General features: G+C 33.2%; 1 protein-coding gene across 4 annotated transcripts in view; it reads right to left on the bottom strand.

The window, feature by feature from the left end:
• FBXL20 (F-box and leucine rich repeat protein 20) overlaps positions 1-15,332 on the bottom strand; it is an 82,841-nt gene that overhangs the window by 31,759 nt on the left and 35,750 nt on the right. For all 4 annotated transcript variants that reach the window (XM_011384295.2, XM_011384296.2, XM_023525540.1 and 1 more), the window contains exons 2-3: positions 11,091-11,152; positions 1,331-1,385 (exon numbers count right to left, since the gene is read on the bottom strand). In XM_011384295.2, coding sequence (XP_011382597.1) covers positions 1,331-1,385; positions 11,091-11,152 — 117 coding nt within the window. The remainder of the gene's footprint in view (positions 1-1,330; positions 1,386-11,090; positions 11,153-15,332) is intronic.

Below are 15,332 nucleotides of genomic sequence, written 5' to 3'. Positions count from 1 at the left end.
CAGCAAGCAGGAAACATGCCAAACAGAAAAAAATTAGGAATAACAGGTTCTTCTCCAGAGTCTCTTTTTTTAAACAGATTAAATACTTCAAGTTTAGTAAACAATAACTACTGATATACTAACTATCCAGATTCAATGAAATTGGTATTGTGCTTCCTTTTCTTTTAAATTAAAACATATTGAGAAGAAAAATCTGCAAATCAAAACAATTAAAACTCATTCAAATCAACATCCCCGAGACTCTGCAACTGAACAGATTTAGACTCAGGTCTGGGTATTCTGTTTCTCAATGATGACCTCGGTTTCATGTGGAGAAATAAAGGAGACCCCACTCATTTGTACCAGCCATGTCTGGAGCAACCACTCCGGTACCAGGGACATAATTAGAAATCATGAAAATACTATTGATTGTTTCCAGAATAGCTGATAGAGTATGGTTTTGGGGATGTAGAAATTACATTAAAGCTGGCAAGACAAAGTGAATTTTTTATGGCAAGTGAGTTTTTTGTCTTTTTTTGAGGAGAGCAGTGTTGGTAATTTGAAGGAAAACCTAGGTCTACCTCCAAACACAATACTCTATGATATAATCAAAGTACATATCCAGCACCTAGGATTGTACCTGGTATATAGTAGATTCTCAATAAATAGCTGTTAAATGAACAAGCAAAAAGCCATTGTCCAGTTTATAAAAAGATAACTGTAGGTGCTCACTCATTTTATTAATTATTATATATCTGTATAACAGAAGAGACGATGAATGGTTCATAAAGCAATTTTCCCACAACAGAGATCCTATTCTTTGTATTAGTGACAGCCAATAAGATTGTTTCACTGTTTTGTCACAGCAATGTCAAATAACAAAAATGGATAATTAAGTGTTTGTAGAAGCTAACTTTTGAGTTTGAGCTATACTTTTTTAAAAATTAAATTCTATTATCTTTTGAGGAAAGAATATGGGGAGGTAATATGAAAATTAGACCCTCGAAAGCTGTCTGTGAGTATGTGTCCATAAACTGAACTAGGAAAACATCATAAAACACTGTTTTATTACAATTCTGAGTAGAGCTTAACCTTTTAATTTGCATCCCAACCTTTTCCTTGAAAATGTTTCCTCTGTTTGTATTATATAGTCAAAAGTTCCAAAAATTAAAGACAATATATGTCGTAGAACTGTAGAATTACATGGATTTAGGTTATGCCGTGGGTGAAACACCATCCTTTGAAACATAACATACAACTAACACCTCAAGTAAATGGTCTGCGTACTACAGAACCTGGAATCATCAGTGTCAGGAAGGGGTGCCCCTCCAATCATGTCAACCATTCTTACCCTGGAGACCTGAGCACAGCGACACAAGGTAACAACATCGAGAAAAGAAAATATCCTAAAAAGAGATAGAGACAAACTTTATTATATGATAAAGTCGAGAAATTTACAAAGAAAATATTGACCATAAAAATATAGGGTGAGAAAATAATCTTTTACTTGATAATGTATGTATAAGTACCATACAAGGTCAATTACTTTCATTGAGGGATGAAAAATGTTTCTGATACAATTTTTTAAAGTAAAAAATGATTCACACTTCTGGTTGTCAAAATAAAATAGGCTATGGGAGGAATACCTTTATAAAGAATTTTACAGTTATAAAGGAAAAAGATATAATAATAACACCTAAAAAATAGCAACTATAAAATGTTAAGTCTCTATTTAATTCTAATTGAGGAAATGATATAACTTGTTTAACATATCAATGTTAGAAAACACTTAGAATTTTTCTCAGTCTTATAGAGGTTAAATATTTATTTTGAACTACTGTTATTTGAAATAACTTATTTGAATAAAGCCTGATAATTCCCTACACCATAAACTTACACTGTAAAAATAGGTCAGAGCATCCTGGGAGTAAAGTGAATGGGTCGCTTTTGCTTAAAGCCCTCCTTATTCATGAATACCCTTAAAGATCATTTTGATCTAAATAACAAGCTAAGTTCTTCTGCAAATGGCAAAAAGTACAATATAGCATGTATTTTAAAGATTTAAGTAAAAGCTTGAGTTAGCTTAAAATAACAAAATTTTACTGTTTAGTGATTAGAGGTTATCAATTACATTTTGGAACTTGGAATAAACTGAGTTAAAAATTACATCAGACAGTAAGTTATGTACATTTAGTAAATATTGTTTTTTTAAAAACATTTATGTAAAATATATATAACATAACATTTACCATTTTAACCATTTTTAAGTGTACAGTTCAATGGCATTAAATATTCATATTGTGAAACCATCTCCAAAACTTTTTCATCTTCCCAAACTGAAACTCTGTACCCATTAAACAATAATGCCTCATTCTCCTTCTTCTAACTCCTGGCAACCACCACTCTAACTTTTTTTTCCTCTATGAATTTGACTGTTTTAGATACTTTGTGAGTGAAATCATATAGCATTTGCCCTTTTGTGACTGGCTTATTTCACACAGCATAATGTCTTGGAGGCTCGTTTGTGTTGTATCATGTGTCAGAAATCTCTTCCTTTTGAATGCTGAATAATATTCCATCGTATGTGTATGACACATTTTGTATATCTTGAAACTAAATCTCTCATCTTCTTTAATACTCCCAAATAAACATACCTCAATTCCTAAAACAATAAATTTATCTAGTGCAACAAACCATTCTTGCATTGCTGAAATGTAGCTGCTTTTCCTCTTATCCACTATAGAGTACTTTATGTGGAGTTTCATAATAGAAAGATCCTGTTTCTGCCAAGTCATCACTAATCCCTGAGCAATTTGCATAAATATAATATTACACATAAGGGGAGGGGCACAGGTGAGAAACTTAATGATCCTAGTTTGATTTCAGTAACCTTTTACTATAAAAGACATTAATGAGATAATTGGTAAAACAGGGATACAGTCTGTATATTAGATAAGAGTATATCAATGTTCAGTTCCTCATTTTGATTACTGTACTATGGTTATGTATGAGAACATCTTTGTTTTTAGAAAACACATGCTAAAGTCTTAAGGGGTAAAAAGCATCACATCTCCAACTTACCTCAAATGGTTCAGAAAAAAAGAAAATGATAATGCAAATGAGGTAAAGGTTAACATTTTGGGGAACTCAAGGAGTGAAGTAAAAATACAAACAACTGGCTTAGTATCAGCCACATACATCTAATTGGGTCATCCTGTACTTTGCAAGCTAATTCCTATATCCAAGCCTTGAACCATAATACAATTAACATGCAGAAACACAAAAGCTTCAGGAAACAAAGTGATTGTTAAAAAATAATTTTAGATAGTTTTCATAAAATTTAACCTGATTTCTTAAGATTATTTTCTAATGTTTTCTTCTAGGATAAAGTTACTACCCCTATTTCCCTCAAGACAGCCCTGATCTAGATAGACATAGAGATGACTTTAGAGCTATTAATCAACTTCATAATATCAAGCTGAGCCTAGAGGGAGCTCATATACACAATATATGTAGAAAATACACACAGGCAGTGTGTCTAACATGTATCTTATTAATAGTCTTATCACTACCATGATATTGAGGCAACAGAGGGGCTGCTACTGTCTCAGAAAATTTGGGGCCAAACAAGGGCTGAAGTCTCCCTCTGGCAGAACTAAAATAAAACATCTAATTTCTCCTCAGAATATTTTTCCTTTTTGTTTCTCCAGGCAATGGGATATTAAGCTCGGCAGTATTAAAATAGCAAATGGCAATTATGGAGAGACAAGCAAATCACAGAAGAGATGAAGTCTATAGATGGGCAACATCCAATTTACTAATGGACTGTATGTTCAAAGCTTATAAATTCTCAGAAATAAACAATATTACAAATGATGGTTAGCTTGCGAGGCAAGCCTTAGCTGGGGAAAAAAATCCTAAACTACAATACCATATACTAGGCAAAAAAAATGTGAGCCTCAAATCTTGTAGTATACCCGAATCAAAGACTCTTTGTCTCTGTCCACAAAGGGGAAACACTCTCTCAGATCTGCCCAGTTAATCACTGCTTACTCCTTAAGTGTGTCTCACTTCCTTGGAAGCATCTTCTAAACTCTCCAAAGTTGGCTGTAAAGTCCTGCATGTGAGCTTGCTGTAATGCCGTAGGCAAACTGCCATTATATCTCTATACTTATTATTTTCATGCCTGTTTTCTCTATTACTTAGCGAGCTTATTGAGGATAGCGACTCTTGTTTATTTCTATATCCAACATAATGCCTGGTACACTGCAAGCACTCAGTAAATGTTTGCTCCTATATTGAGGTTTAAGGAAATTCCAACTGCAATATTCTGGAAAAGGCAAAACTATGATGACAAAAAGATTAGTGGTAGCCAGGGTTGAGAGGGAAGAGAAATGAACAGGAAGAGCACAGAGGATTTTTTAGGGTAGTAAAAATACTCTGTATGATTTTGTAATGATGAATATATGTCACTATCCATTTGTCTAAAGCCCACAGAATCTGAAATAATAAGAATGAACCCTAACATAAACTACAGATTTTGGATGATTATTTGTCAATTAATGTAGGTTCATCTTTGGTTAAAAAAAAAAAAAAAGCACCATTCTAGTGAGTGATATTGATAATGGTAGAGCATATGCATGTATGAGGGCAGGAGGAATATTTCTGTACCTTCCTCTCAACTTCACTGTAAACCTAAAATTGTCCTACAAAAATAAAGTCTTTTTAAAAAATAAGGAAAGTTGAAGAAATACAAAGTTGAACAATAAGGCCTGTGCTATTAAAGCTTGGCATTTTAGCATCTGGCTAATACAAAATAAAATACATTTTTTAAATTCTCTCACCAAAGAAAATATATAAATTGTAATAGCAAACACAAATGAAAATGAATCATGCATATGTTATACAGAAAAAATAGCTTTAAAATGTCTATAAAAGTTATATATATATTGTTAAGAATTAACATAAAGCAAATTGCACTGACTTACTTTTCTTGGTATTTAATAAACACTTTACATTTATCAACTCTTCTGATCCTTATGATAACCCAAAGAGGCAGGTACTGAAATCCTCAATTTACTGCTAGTAAATGACAGAACCCAGATAGTCAGATTTCAGGGTCCATGTTCTTAACCATCATGCTTTTAAAAGGACGACACACACACACACACATCTACTCACCTATATCCTTCTAGAATTCCTGGTAATTAAACTGAATGAAAAGCTACTAGAAATCATCAACATTATAAGCTTCTCAAATGAAACATGAGATCACATGTGTGCAGAGAAGTTAAAAGAGCAGGAGTACCTTTAGAAAGCCTTGCTTGCCATGTTGGCCCTTAGATGGCATCTGAGAACCTGGATTTTGAAAGAGTTCCCACTACTCCCTCAATGAACTTCCCTGGTAGACATTTTACTTATGTCGTCACAACCTGTTGCTGGAGGAATTAAGTGCATTCTGTGTGACTCCACTGAGAAAGGATCAGTGCCTGGTTTCTATTTTGCCCCACGCACCTTTTCCCTTTGCTAACTTTGCTTTGTATCCTTTCCCTGTAATATATCACAGCCGTGAGTATGACTACATGCTGAGTCCTGTGAGTTCTCCTAGTGAATAAATTACCAAACCTAGAGGTGGTCTTTGGGACCTCCAACACAGGATGATTATCTATTAAAAAAATTAAAAAAAAATTAAAAACCCCAGCCAATTCATTCTTTCCATATAGGTTCAGAAAGTTCATCTCTTACCAGCTCACATATATATTATATATGACATGTCAATTATGTCCCAACATGTCCAATAGCAGAATAATGAAAAAAATTTTAATTCTTATAATAATAATCCTCATTCTGAAACTGCAATTTATTTTATAGCTAAAAGGCCATGTGTGGGCTCAAGCAGTCTTATCCTTCATGTCATTTTTATAGTTATCAATATCATCCTCAGAAGAAATCTCTGAGGAACAAGTCACTTTATAGTAGCTCTTGGAAAAACACACAAGACTCTTTGTCTTTCAAACACTGACGTTCATTTTTCAAGGGGTACTCCTAAATAAATGCATACGGCTCTGCTCTGAAAGAGAGTACTGTTAATCCTGCTAGCTGAATTTCACATTATGCAAACAGTGAATTCCAGCTTGCTACAGCATTAATAATAAACTTTGTTTCAAAAGGGAAGGAAGAGAATCAGTAAGTAAGTTAAAGTTAAGAGGAAACAAGAACACTTGCTTAATTCATTGGTCATTTGGCTGTGGCCTTGCGTTTACAAGGAAACAGTATGGTCCTAACAACATAATTGTTCTCCTTGCACATTAATATGTGTTGAATTGAATGATGTAATATATAACTTAAAATTTAACCAAACCAATTGTTGTATATTAAACTGTATTTTAACAGAACACCTACACAGTCTCAACATCTCTTCCAAGATATTTATCAACAACAAAGAAAAATAATTTCACAGTAGAGAAACAGAAGACAGACACTATCTTAACTAGGTGATCAAAGTTAACATCAGCAATAATAAGCATATCGACATTATGTGCCTCTTGTTATGACACATGGAGAAGGGCACACCACCAATTTTGTCAAAATGCATAATCTAAATTTAATCACACACACACACACAAAACCAGACAAAGCCAGATTGAGGGAGATTCTATAAAATAACTGACCAGTACTCTTCAAAAATATCAGGATTTTGAAGGACATAAAAATACTAAGGAACTGTCCCAGATTAAAGGAAACTAAGAAGGCATGACAATTTAATGAAACATGTTAATCCTGGAGTGGATCGTAGGCCAAAAAAAGATATTACCAGGACAAGTTAGGAATTTGAATAGGTCTGTACATTAGTTAATGCTACTGTATCAATGTTAATTTCCTGATTTTGAAAACTGTACTGTTTAAGTATATAAAACATTAATTCTGGGGTAAGGGTATTCTCAAAATTCTTTGTATCATTGTTGTAACTTTTGTAAATAAGACATTATTTCCAAATGAAGAGTTAAAATAAGAACATCTAAAAGATACAGAAAAGTTTAATGAAAAGTAACCTTTCCTTCTTTTCCTATCTTCCAATTACCCAGTTTCCCTTTCCTGAGGCACCTGTTGTTTCTAGTTATGTTATTTACTTCAAACAAAATTTAAACTTTTTAAAGAAAATTGCACATTCGATAAATTCACAATTATTTACAAATTATGAATTTACATAATACCCCAGACTGAATTTATTTATTTAAAAATTTTTTCTTTAAAAAAAAAAAAAAAAAATTTTTTTTTTTTGGTGACATTGGTTAATGAAATCCAGTGTTTCAAGGTGTACAATTTAACAGTGGGCGCATATATATTGCCTTTTGTGTTCCCCTCCCACAGTTACATTTCTTTCTGTCACATGTTTGACCCCTTTTACCCCTACCTACCTCCTCACTGAATTTCTTATTATTTATACTCATCTATTGTTATCTGTTTAGTGTAATGTTAAAGATATCAAGAAAGTCTCTTTTCTATTTGTCTTCAATGGTTTAAATAAAATCTATGTTTTATATACTTAAATGCATTCATAAGTAGTATGTTTTATGGTGTCAAATCATTTCCGTCTTTTCCGGGATATTGATTTCACTCTGTCTCCAGTTTAGGAAGGGACTTGTTCCCACTGGTAAGTTCAGAATCAACTGTTCAGAACTCAAGCTCATTTCCTCACAGAAATCATATGTATGGTAGTTAGGTTCCCTGCTGAGCTTAGAAAGCAGTCAAATTAGGCTATAATGTACACAAGGGTCAGTTCCAATATTACACATATAAATGAGAACCAAATTCTCATCTATAAAAATGTTGCTGTGGAGAAAATACCTCTAGTATTCCAACTTGAGAAGTCAGGCACATATAATCTTTTTTCAATCTCCACCTTTTCCAACCTCTCAATTCATGGCTATTCTTTTCCACAACCTAGAAAAAGAGCCAGATACTCCTAATTTTTCTTCCCACTCGCAAACCCTTACATGATAGTGTGCTAAGCTAAGTGGCAAAGGTAGTGCTAGCATAGAGTTATATAACTCTTCACTGTAACCAATGCCGAAGAGTGAGGAAGACGGGCAGAACTGAGAACGGATTTGTACCTGGGTGTGTGTATATATGGTAAATTGTAGTAGTGTTCACATATATTCACATATGCTGTCTCATATAATTCCCACTCCATCGATGTTAGGCTTGGACATGGTATTTGCTTTAGGCAATGAAATTTAAGTGAACGTGATGAATGCCACATCTGAGCAGGAGCTTTAAAATCACTTAGGTAATCTGACTTGGTCTCCTGTGCACCTGCCCTTAGCCTCACACTTTTAGTCTTCCAGGAATAAGAAGCTAAGTGCAACAAACCCAAAATTGACCCACTGCCTATAAGAGAGGCACAGCCAACCCAAAGCCTCATGTAATGGTAAGACAAAAAGCCAGATTTAGAAGCTGTTTGTGGTAGCAAAATCTGGTTGATAAAAGAATTCTTCTTCATCCAATATCCCCCCAATACTATCTGTCTGGCAACTACAGACCTTATGGCTCATTGACAGCTACTAGAGTGACATCGAAAATAGAGTCTAAATCAAAACCATAATGAGATATCACCTCACACCTGTTAGAATGGTTATGATCAAAAAGACGAGAAACAAGTGTTGGCGAGGATGTACAGAAAAGAGATCACTTGTGCACTGTTGGTGGGAATATAAATTGGTGCAGCCACAATGGAAAACAGTACGAAGGCTCCTCAAAAATTAAAAATAGAACTACCATATTATCCAGCAATTCTACTTCCAAGTGTGTACCTGAAGGAAACAAAAACACTAACTTGAAAGATATCTGCATCCCCATGATCACTGCAGCATTATTTATAATAGTTAAGACATGGAAGTAACTTAAGTATTCATCAATGGATAAATGGATTAAAAAAAATAATAATGAGGTGCAATGTACTATAATGAAATATTATTTAGCCATAAAAAGATGAAACTCTTGCTTTTTGTGACAATATGGATGGACCTTGAGGGTATTATGCTATGTGAGATAAGTCAGACAAAGACAAATACTATATGACCTCACCTATATGTGGAACCTAAAAAACAACAACAAACAAAACAAAAAAACAAATTCATAGATACAGAGAACAGATTGGTGGTTGCTAGTGGTAGAGGGTGGGAGTGTGCAAAACGGGTGAAGGAGATCAAAAGGAGCAAACTTCCAGTTATAAAATTAGTAAGTCATGGAGATGTAATGTATGGCATGGTGACTACAGTTAATAATACTGTATTATATATTTGAAAGTTGCTGAAAGAGTAATCTTAAAAGTTCTCATCACGAGAAAAATTTTTTTTATCTATATGGTGATGGATAATTAGATTTGTTGTGATCATTTCAATATACACAAATATTGAATCAGTATGCTGTATACTTGAAACTAATTTGTTATATGTCGATTATATTTCAAAAAAGAAAAAAGAAAAAGAAACAATGACTAAAACTAGAAAGGGCAGAGGTAGGCAATGTTGTAGTCTAAAGAATTACAAAAAATGTTTTCTGTTACCCTCATCTCTTGCCTGGATTTCTTTAATAGCCTTATTGCTCTCTACTCCTATCTCCCAATCTGGTTGGCACACAGTACTGAGACTAATCCTTTAAAAATATAAACTGGATAATGTTACTCTGCTGTCAGATCATGAGGGGTCTTGTAAGCCATAGTAAGGAATTTGAGTTTCACGGCAAAAACAGAAAAACATAAACCATAACATGGTGTGATCAGTTACCAAAGAGCCATTAATTTCCCTAAATCTCAGTGAGTCTTAAGGTAAAACTACATTAGTACAAAATAATGCTTAAAATTCAAAATAATGGCATTATTAAAAAAAACACTAAAGTATGTCTTACTATGCTCAGTTTATAATACTAGTGAAGAACATAAACTATTTTAAAAAATGCTTCCCTGTAATGCTAAAATTTCGCTAAAATTTGACGGATACTCAAGATATTACTCAATACATCCAGGACACACTCGTTAATAGCTCTTGGTAGTCTAAGGTGTATTGCTATTATTTCAAATATACTCAACTAGCATGTACATGTGCATTACTTCCATGGGAAAATCCATTCCAAGTTGATTTCAGTTACGTTTTTTCTTGTATCTCCAATGTGTAAGGTACTATATAAAGATTTACAGGATATAGTCCCTGCTTACGATCCTGCAATATAGTGGAGGACAGAGACATATAAATACTTAGGAATGCCAGGAATATTCTTCTTTACCAGCAATAGGGCAGAGATTATTTTCCACCCTGAAGAGAGAGTGGGCTGGTTATGGGCTAGACTACAGTAGCAGCTAAGAGCAAGAAGTAGATGCCTCTGAGCACAATTACTTGTTAACCTCTAACATTTACAAAAGAGAATGTAACTTTCTTTCTGGGTCATGATATGCCACACAAGAGAACAAAGAGTGGTGTGATTAAGTGATTACAAATAATGGACACTGAAAATAACTCCTCTGATGCCTGTTACTTCCTCAGTGATTCCTAAGTCAGATGTATGTAAACCGGGAGCTGTATCTTTTATGTCACGGGTGATCTCAAATATAGTTTCTACATATGAAATAGAAGAATAGTAAAATCATATGTGTAATATAGGAAAAGAGTTTCAAATAACTTTTGCTTTTTTATCTTTAAAATAAAGGTCTGTAACTCTTTTATACAGCACCTCAGTATTCGTAATATTTTGTTGGAAATATAAGCAGGGGAAGTGATAGATTCAAATCACTCTTCAAAAAAATCATAACTATAATAAAATACAATATACTACCTCTTCATATTACATACAGGAACAGGGCGAAGGGAAAATGAGTAAACAAAATCATATATAGGTACAAAGTGGGTAAGAAAATTTTTACTAAGGAAAACATTCAACATATTGATTCCTATCTAGAAAATATGAAGATTGTTTAACAAAAGAATCGATAAATTTACAAATTCAGATAATCCAGATCCTATATATGAAAATTAGCAATAAGTCTACAAAATTTTGAATAGACAAATATGATATATACACACACACAAAAACATAAAACTAGCATTCAGGCTTACCGTAATAAGAGTTCTTTGGGAAGTTTTTTATTAATTACGGCTTCATCGCTATTTGAGAACATCTGCAAAAACAAAATCAGTGTGTTAAGTATTACTTAAAATTTTATTATGTTCAACTCAACAGTTTAGAGTAATACTCTTAGGAGAGAGGTGAATAAGTACAGTGGGTATTATAAGCCAAAGTCATATTTTCAGAGACTCTGAAAAACATTTTTGAGACATTAATTTGCTCCCTATCTTTAGAGAAAACAAATAGCATTCAGAAGGATAATACTATGTGCCATGTAACTCTTTTTAAGTGTTTTTCATGTATTTATGTACCGAGCCCTAATCTTCACTTTGCATATAAGGAAAGTGAATTACAAAAGATTTACTTGCTTAAAATCACGCCACTACAGTGACCATTTAAAAATGCCATTAAGGTAAAGTGCTTCCCCAAATCTAACTCACTTTTACTTGTTCAAGGAGGTTCTCAGAAACCTGGAATAGGGACATTCTCTTCCAAGTTTTATATATCATGCAGAAAACCAATAATGCTTCATAACCACCATATGCATTCTTGATATGATCATTTAACAAATTAATCAAAATTAAATGGAGCCACCATTTCTTCCACAAAGGATATGACTCTAAGCTTCTCTAGTAAGCTACATTAAAAAAAAAACAAAACCAAAAACCTACATCCAATAAAAAGCACAGTAAAAATGGCAAATACACATGTCACTGATGCTGAGAGAAATATGTTCAGTCCTACTATTAAGTACAGAGATGCTTCTTGACTTCATCCAATAAACATTTACTGAATACCTTGTCAATATTGGGCACTCTTCTAGGCAACGACATACAAAGAAAAAAAGATGCTACCTTCGTACTTAAGGATCTCTTGCTTTACAATGAAGAACACACAAATAGCAAAGACTTTACTAATTATTAGAGAAAAAAAAACAAGAGGTATATGACAGCAAAAGATGAAACAATTACCTCTGCCCACAGGTGATATCTAAACTGGGTCTTAAAGGAAACAATGGGGAGATAAGATGTATAAAGCCATGAAGTCATACAGAAGGTCCTGGCATTTCATGATTCAAAGTACATGAGTAATGGAGGGGAACATGAAGGGATAGGGACGTAGTGGACATAATGTACTTTCCCTTTAATCTCAGACATCTAAAGAATAATTATAATAAATAATTATATTTATTATATTTCCATTTACCTTTCAGCTAAATGGAAAGCCCTGTGAGGGCAGGGACCATGCCTTTCATGTTTGCCATCATATTACCAGGACTGAATATAGGGCCTGATACATGGTAGAAACTCAGTAAATCTAATGAGTGAACTGTTAAATGGATGCTGGGGTTAGGTCATGAAGGAAACTTGTATTCCGAGCTAGAAATCTGAAAAAATTCCTGTAGAGAAGAGAAACCTAAAGAAAGTAAGGTCTGGACTGGAGCAAGAAGATATGCTTAAGAATATGCTGAAATTGTAGTTCAAGTAAAAGATGATGCAGGTCTCTGTAAGACAACAGGGGTTAGCTGAAATGAAAAAATAGAAACTGGAGAAAAGGATTTTTAAAGCAGCAAAAAAACTTGGTGATAGAAGTTGATTCAACTACCAAGTTTCAGTGCAGCAAACAGACTTTTATAATAGAAGTAGTGCTATTCCCTGACAATTACATGTTTTAGGAAATTATATGACACCGAAGAATAATCTGCTTTCCTATAATATCTACCCATTGGTGACAAATTATTAAAAAATAATATTCTTCTTCTATAAGATAGTCTTTTAAAATGAAGCCATCACATTTTTTCCTAAACAAACTTAAGTTCTTCTCAAATGACCATTATAATTATTATTTGCTAGGTACACTTATAGGAAAGAATGCATCAACAATCAAGGATGGATAATGATATAAATAATGTCCTGCAAAGGTAGCTAAACTATCAAAAATTGAGACCTGGCAGACTTTTCTAAGTTAGATAGCACAGAACATATATCTTAAGCTTGAGATCTTTGGTAACAGAAAAAAAAGAAGCTTGTAAGTACAAAATAATATCACTATGTTCAACTCAAATCCACAAAAAGTAAAAAAATCATTTTTATATTCGAACTGCTAAGCTCTTTATCTTGTAAACCCAAAGTATTTCATTAAATGATATATTATCTCAGCTAGTAATGCATTTTGCTCACTTGAATACACAGTAATAAAATATAAATATAAACCTGCTATATATTATTCACACGGTTTCTACAACTCTAGATATAAAAAGGAACAAAACTCACACCCAGCAGCTGACTTTTTTCCTTGCTTTAGTCTACATAAACTGAATGCTGTTGTCTCTGTGGGAACATGAAAGTATATAAAGGGAAAAAGGAATACAAAGTATCCTGGGAGGATTTGGGAAACATCCGGCATACAGGAAATCTGTCCAGGTTTACATTTCCCTCATCCTCCTTCTGCACATATGTATCTTACTCCAAGTTTGCAAAGCAGGATCAGTGGTTCAAACTGTGTTCACCTGACTAGCAGCATCAGCAGAATCTTGTTAGAAATGCAAACTCTTGAGTTATACCCCAGATCTACAGAATCAGCAACTGGGAATGGGGAGGAGGTAGAGGGAAAGAAGGGAAATCTGTATTTTAACAAGCCCTCTAAGTGTTACTGATGCTTCTGAAAGTTTGAGAACCAATGGAACAGATAAAATAGATGGAGGCTCTCAGGACCCAAGAAATTACAGTTATAACAGATAATCAGAATATTTTATTATTTGAAGTGACACAGTAATGTAGTTTAGAAAATAATCCTAGAGGTAGACACAAAATAATTTTAGATGTTTTCTAGGAAACCCAAATGGCTTCTGCTCCAGTTTATGGTATTTGTAAAATAAATGTTTCACAAAAGCAACAGAATACACGTTTTAGATACTTTACTATTTCAGATGAATCCAAACTCTAGGTTTCTCATGCAAAATACAAACAGTGCCAAAACCAATTAGATCAAGACTATAATGAATTAGAACAAATTTGTGAAGGATTTAAGCCATAATCATTGTAGAGGAAGTGACTATTCAAACATTTGACATTCTTAGGTAATCTGGTTTTATATTAACAAGGGGATATATTATTATGTATTTTTATAATCTATCGACAAACAATTACAAGGATGTGGTCAGGGGAAAAAACATAAGAGCAACTAGATTTTTCACTATTATTTGTTTCAAGGTAGGACCTTATTCCCTAAAAAAGCAAACAGACATGGCAATAGTCCTGTCTTCTAAGAATAAGACATTCTTAAATTTAAAAAATCACTTAAATAAGTGATTTGGTTTGTTACACATTAGCATTTATTGTTGCTTTTTATAACATTGTAATGTTTTCTTCTATAATTGCATAGCTGAAAAATACAACTTTGAAACCACTTGTTACAAACTATAATCATATCATCTAATAGAGTTCCTGAATTGTAATCAGTTTTGGCTATTAATTTAACCATCTGATTACTTTTTTAATCTTACTTTGGCACATGTTGGGGATTAGTTTACTAACATAATGAATTTAAATGTTTAGTACACAAATAAGACCCAGGAAACCTATTCAAGAAGCTTCAAGTCCAGGATCTGGATAGGAAATGACATATGTTGAACAAAGGAAATAGGAAAATACTTGCTCAACAGTGACTTCTGCTGATAATTTAATTAAGACTATAGTTACCAACTCCAAAAAAAAAAAAAAAAAAGATGAAATGAAATTAAAAGATCTGACCTGAATTCTTTAAGCTCTATAGAAGAAACAGAAAATTTAATAGGTATTTTGGCAGAGAATACTAGCTATCCTCCAATATCCTTTCTCCTTTTCTAGAGTAACAGAATTCCCAATTTTTAACTAGTACATGGCTGTGTGAAAAGACAATCTTTTTTTAATGGATCATGCTTTTGATGTTGTGTATATGAACTCTGCCTAACCAAAGGTCTTAAAGATTGTTTACTGTTTTATTATAGAAGTTTTATAGTTCTAGTTCCTATATTTAGGTCTATGATCCATTTTAAGTTAATATTTGTAGATGGTGTGACATGAGGACCCAAGTTTATCTTTTTCCATATAGATATCCAATCGTTTTAACACCACTTATTTAAAAGACTACTCTTTCCCCCATTGAATTGCCTTTATTAAAACCTTTATTGAAAATTAGCTGACTACAAATGTAAACTTTATTTCTGGATTCTCAATACTGTTCCCTTAACC

Source organism: Pteropus vampyrus, unplaced genomic scaffold (genome assembly GCF_000151845.1).
Source record: "Pteropus vampyrus isolate Shadow unplaced genomic scaffold, Pvam_2.0 Scaffold570, whole genome shotgun sequence".
Lineage (NCBI taxonomy): Eukaryota > Metazoa > Chordata > Mammalia > Chiroptera > Pteropodidae > Pteropus > Pteropus vampyrus.
Note: the sequence above shows the minus strand (reverse complement) of the source record. Positions and strands in the feature narration are given on the sequence as shown.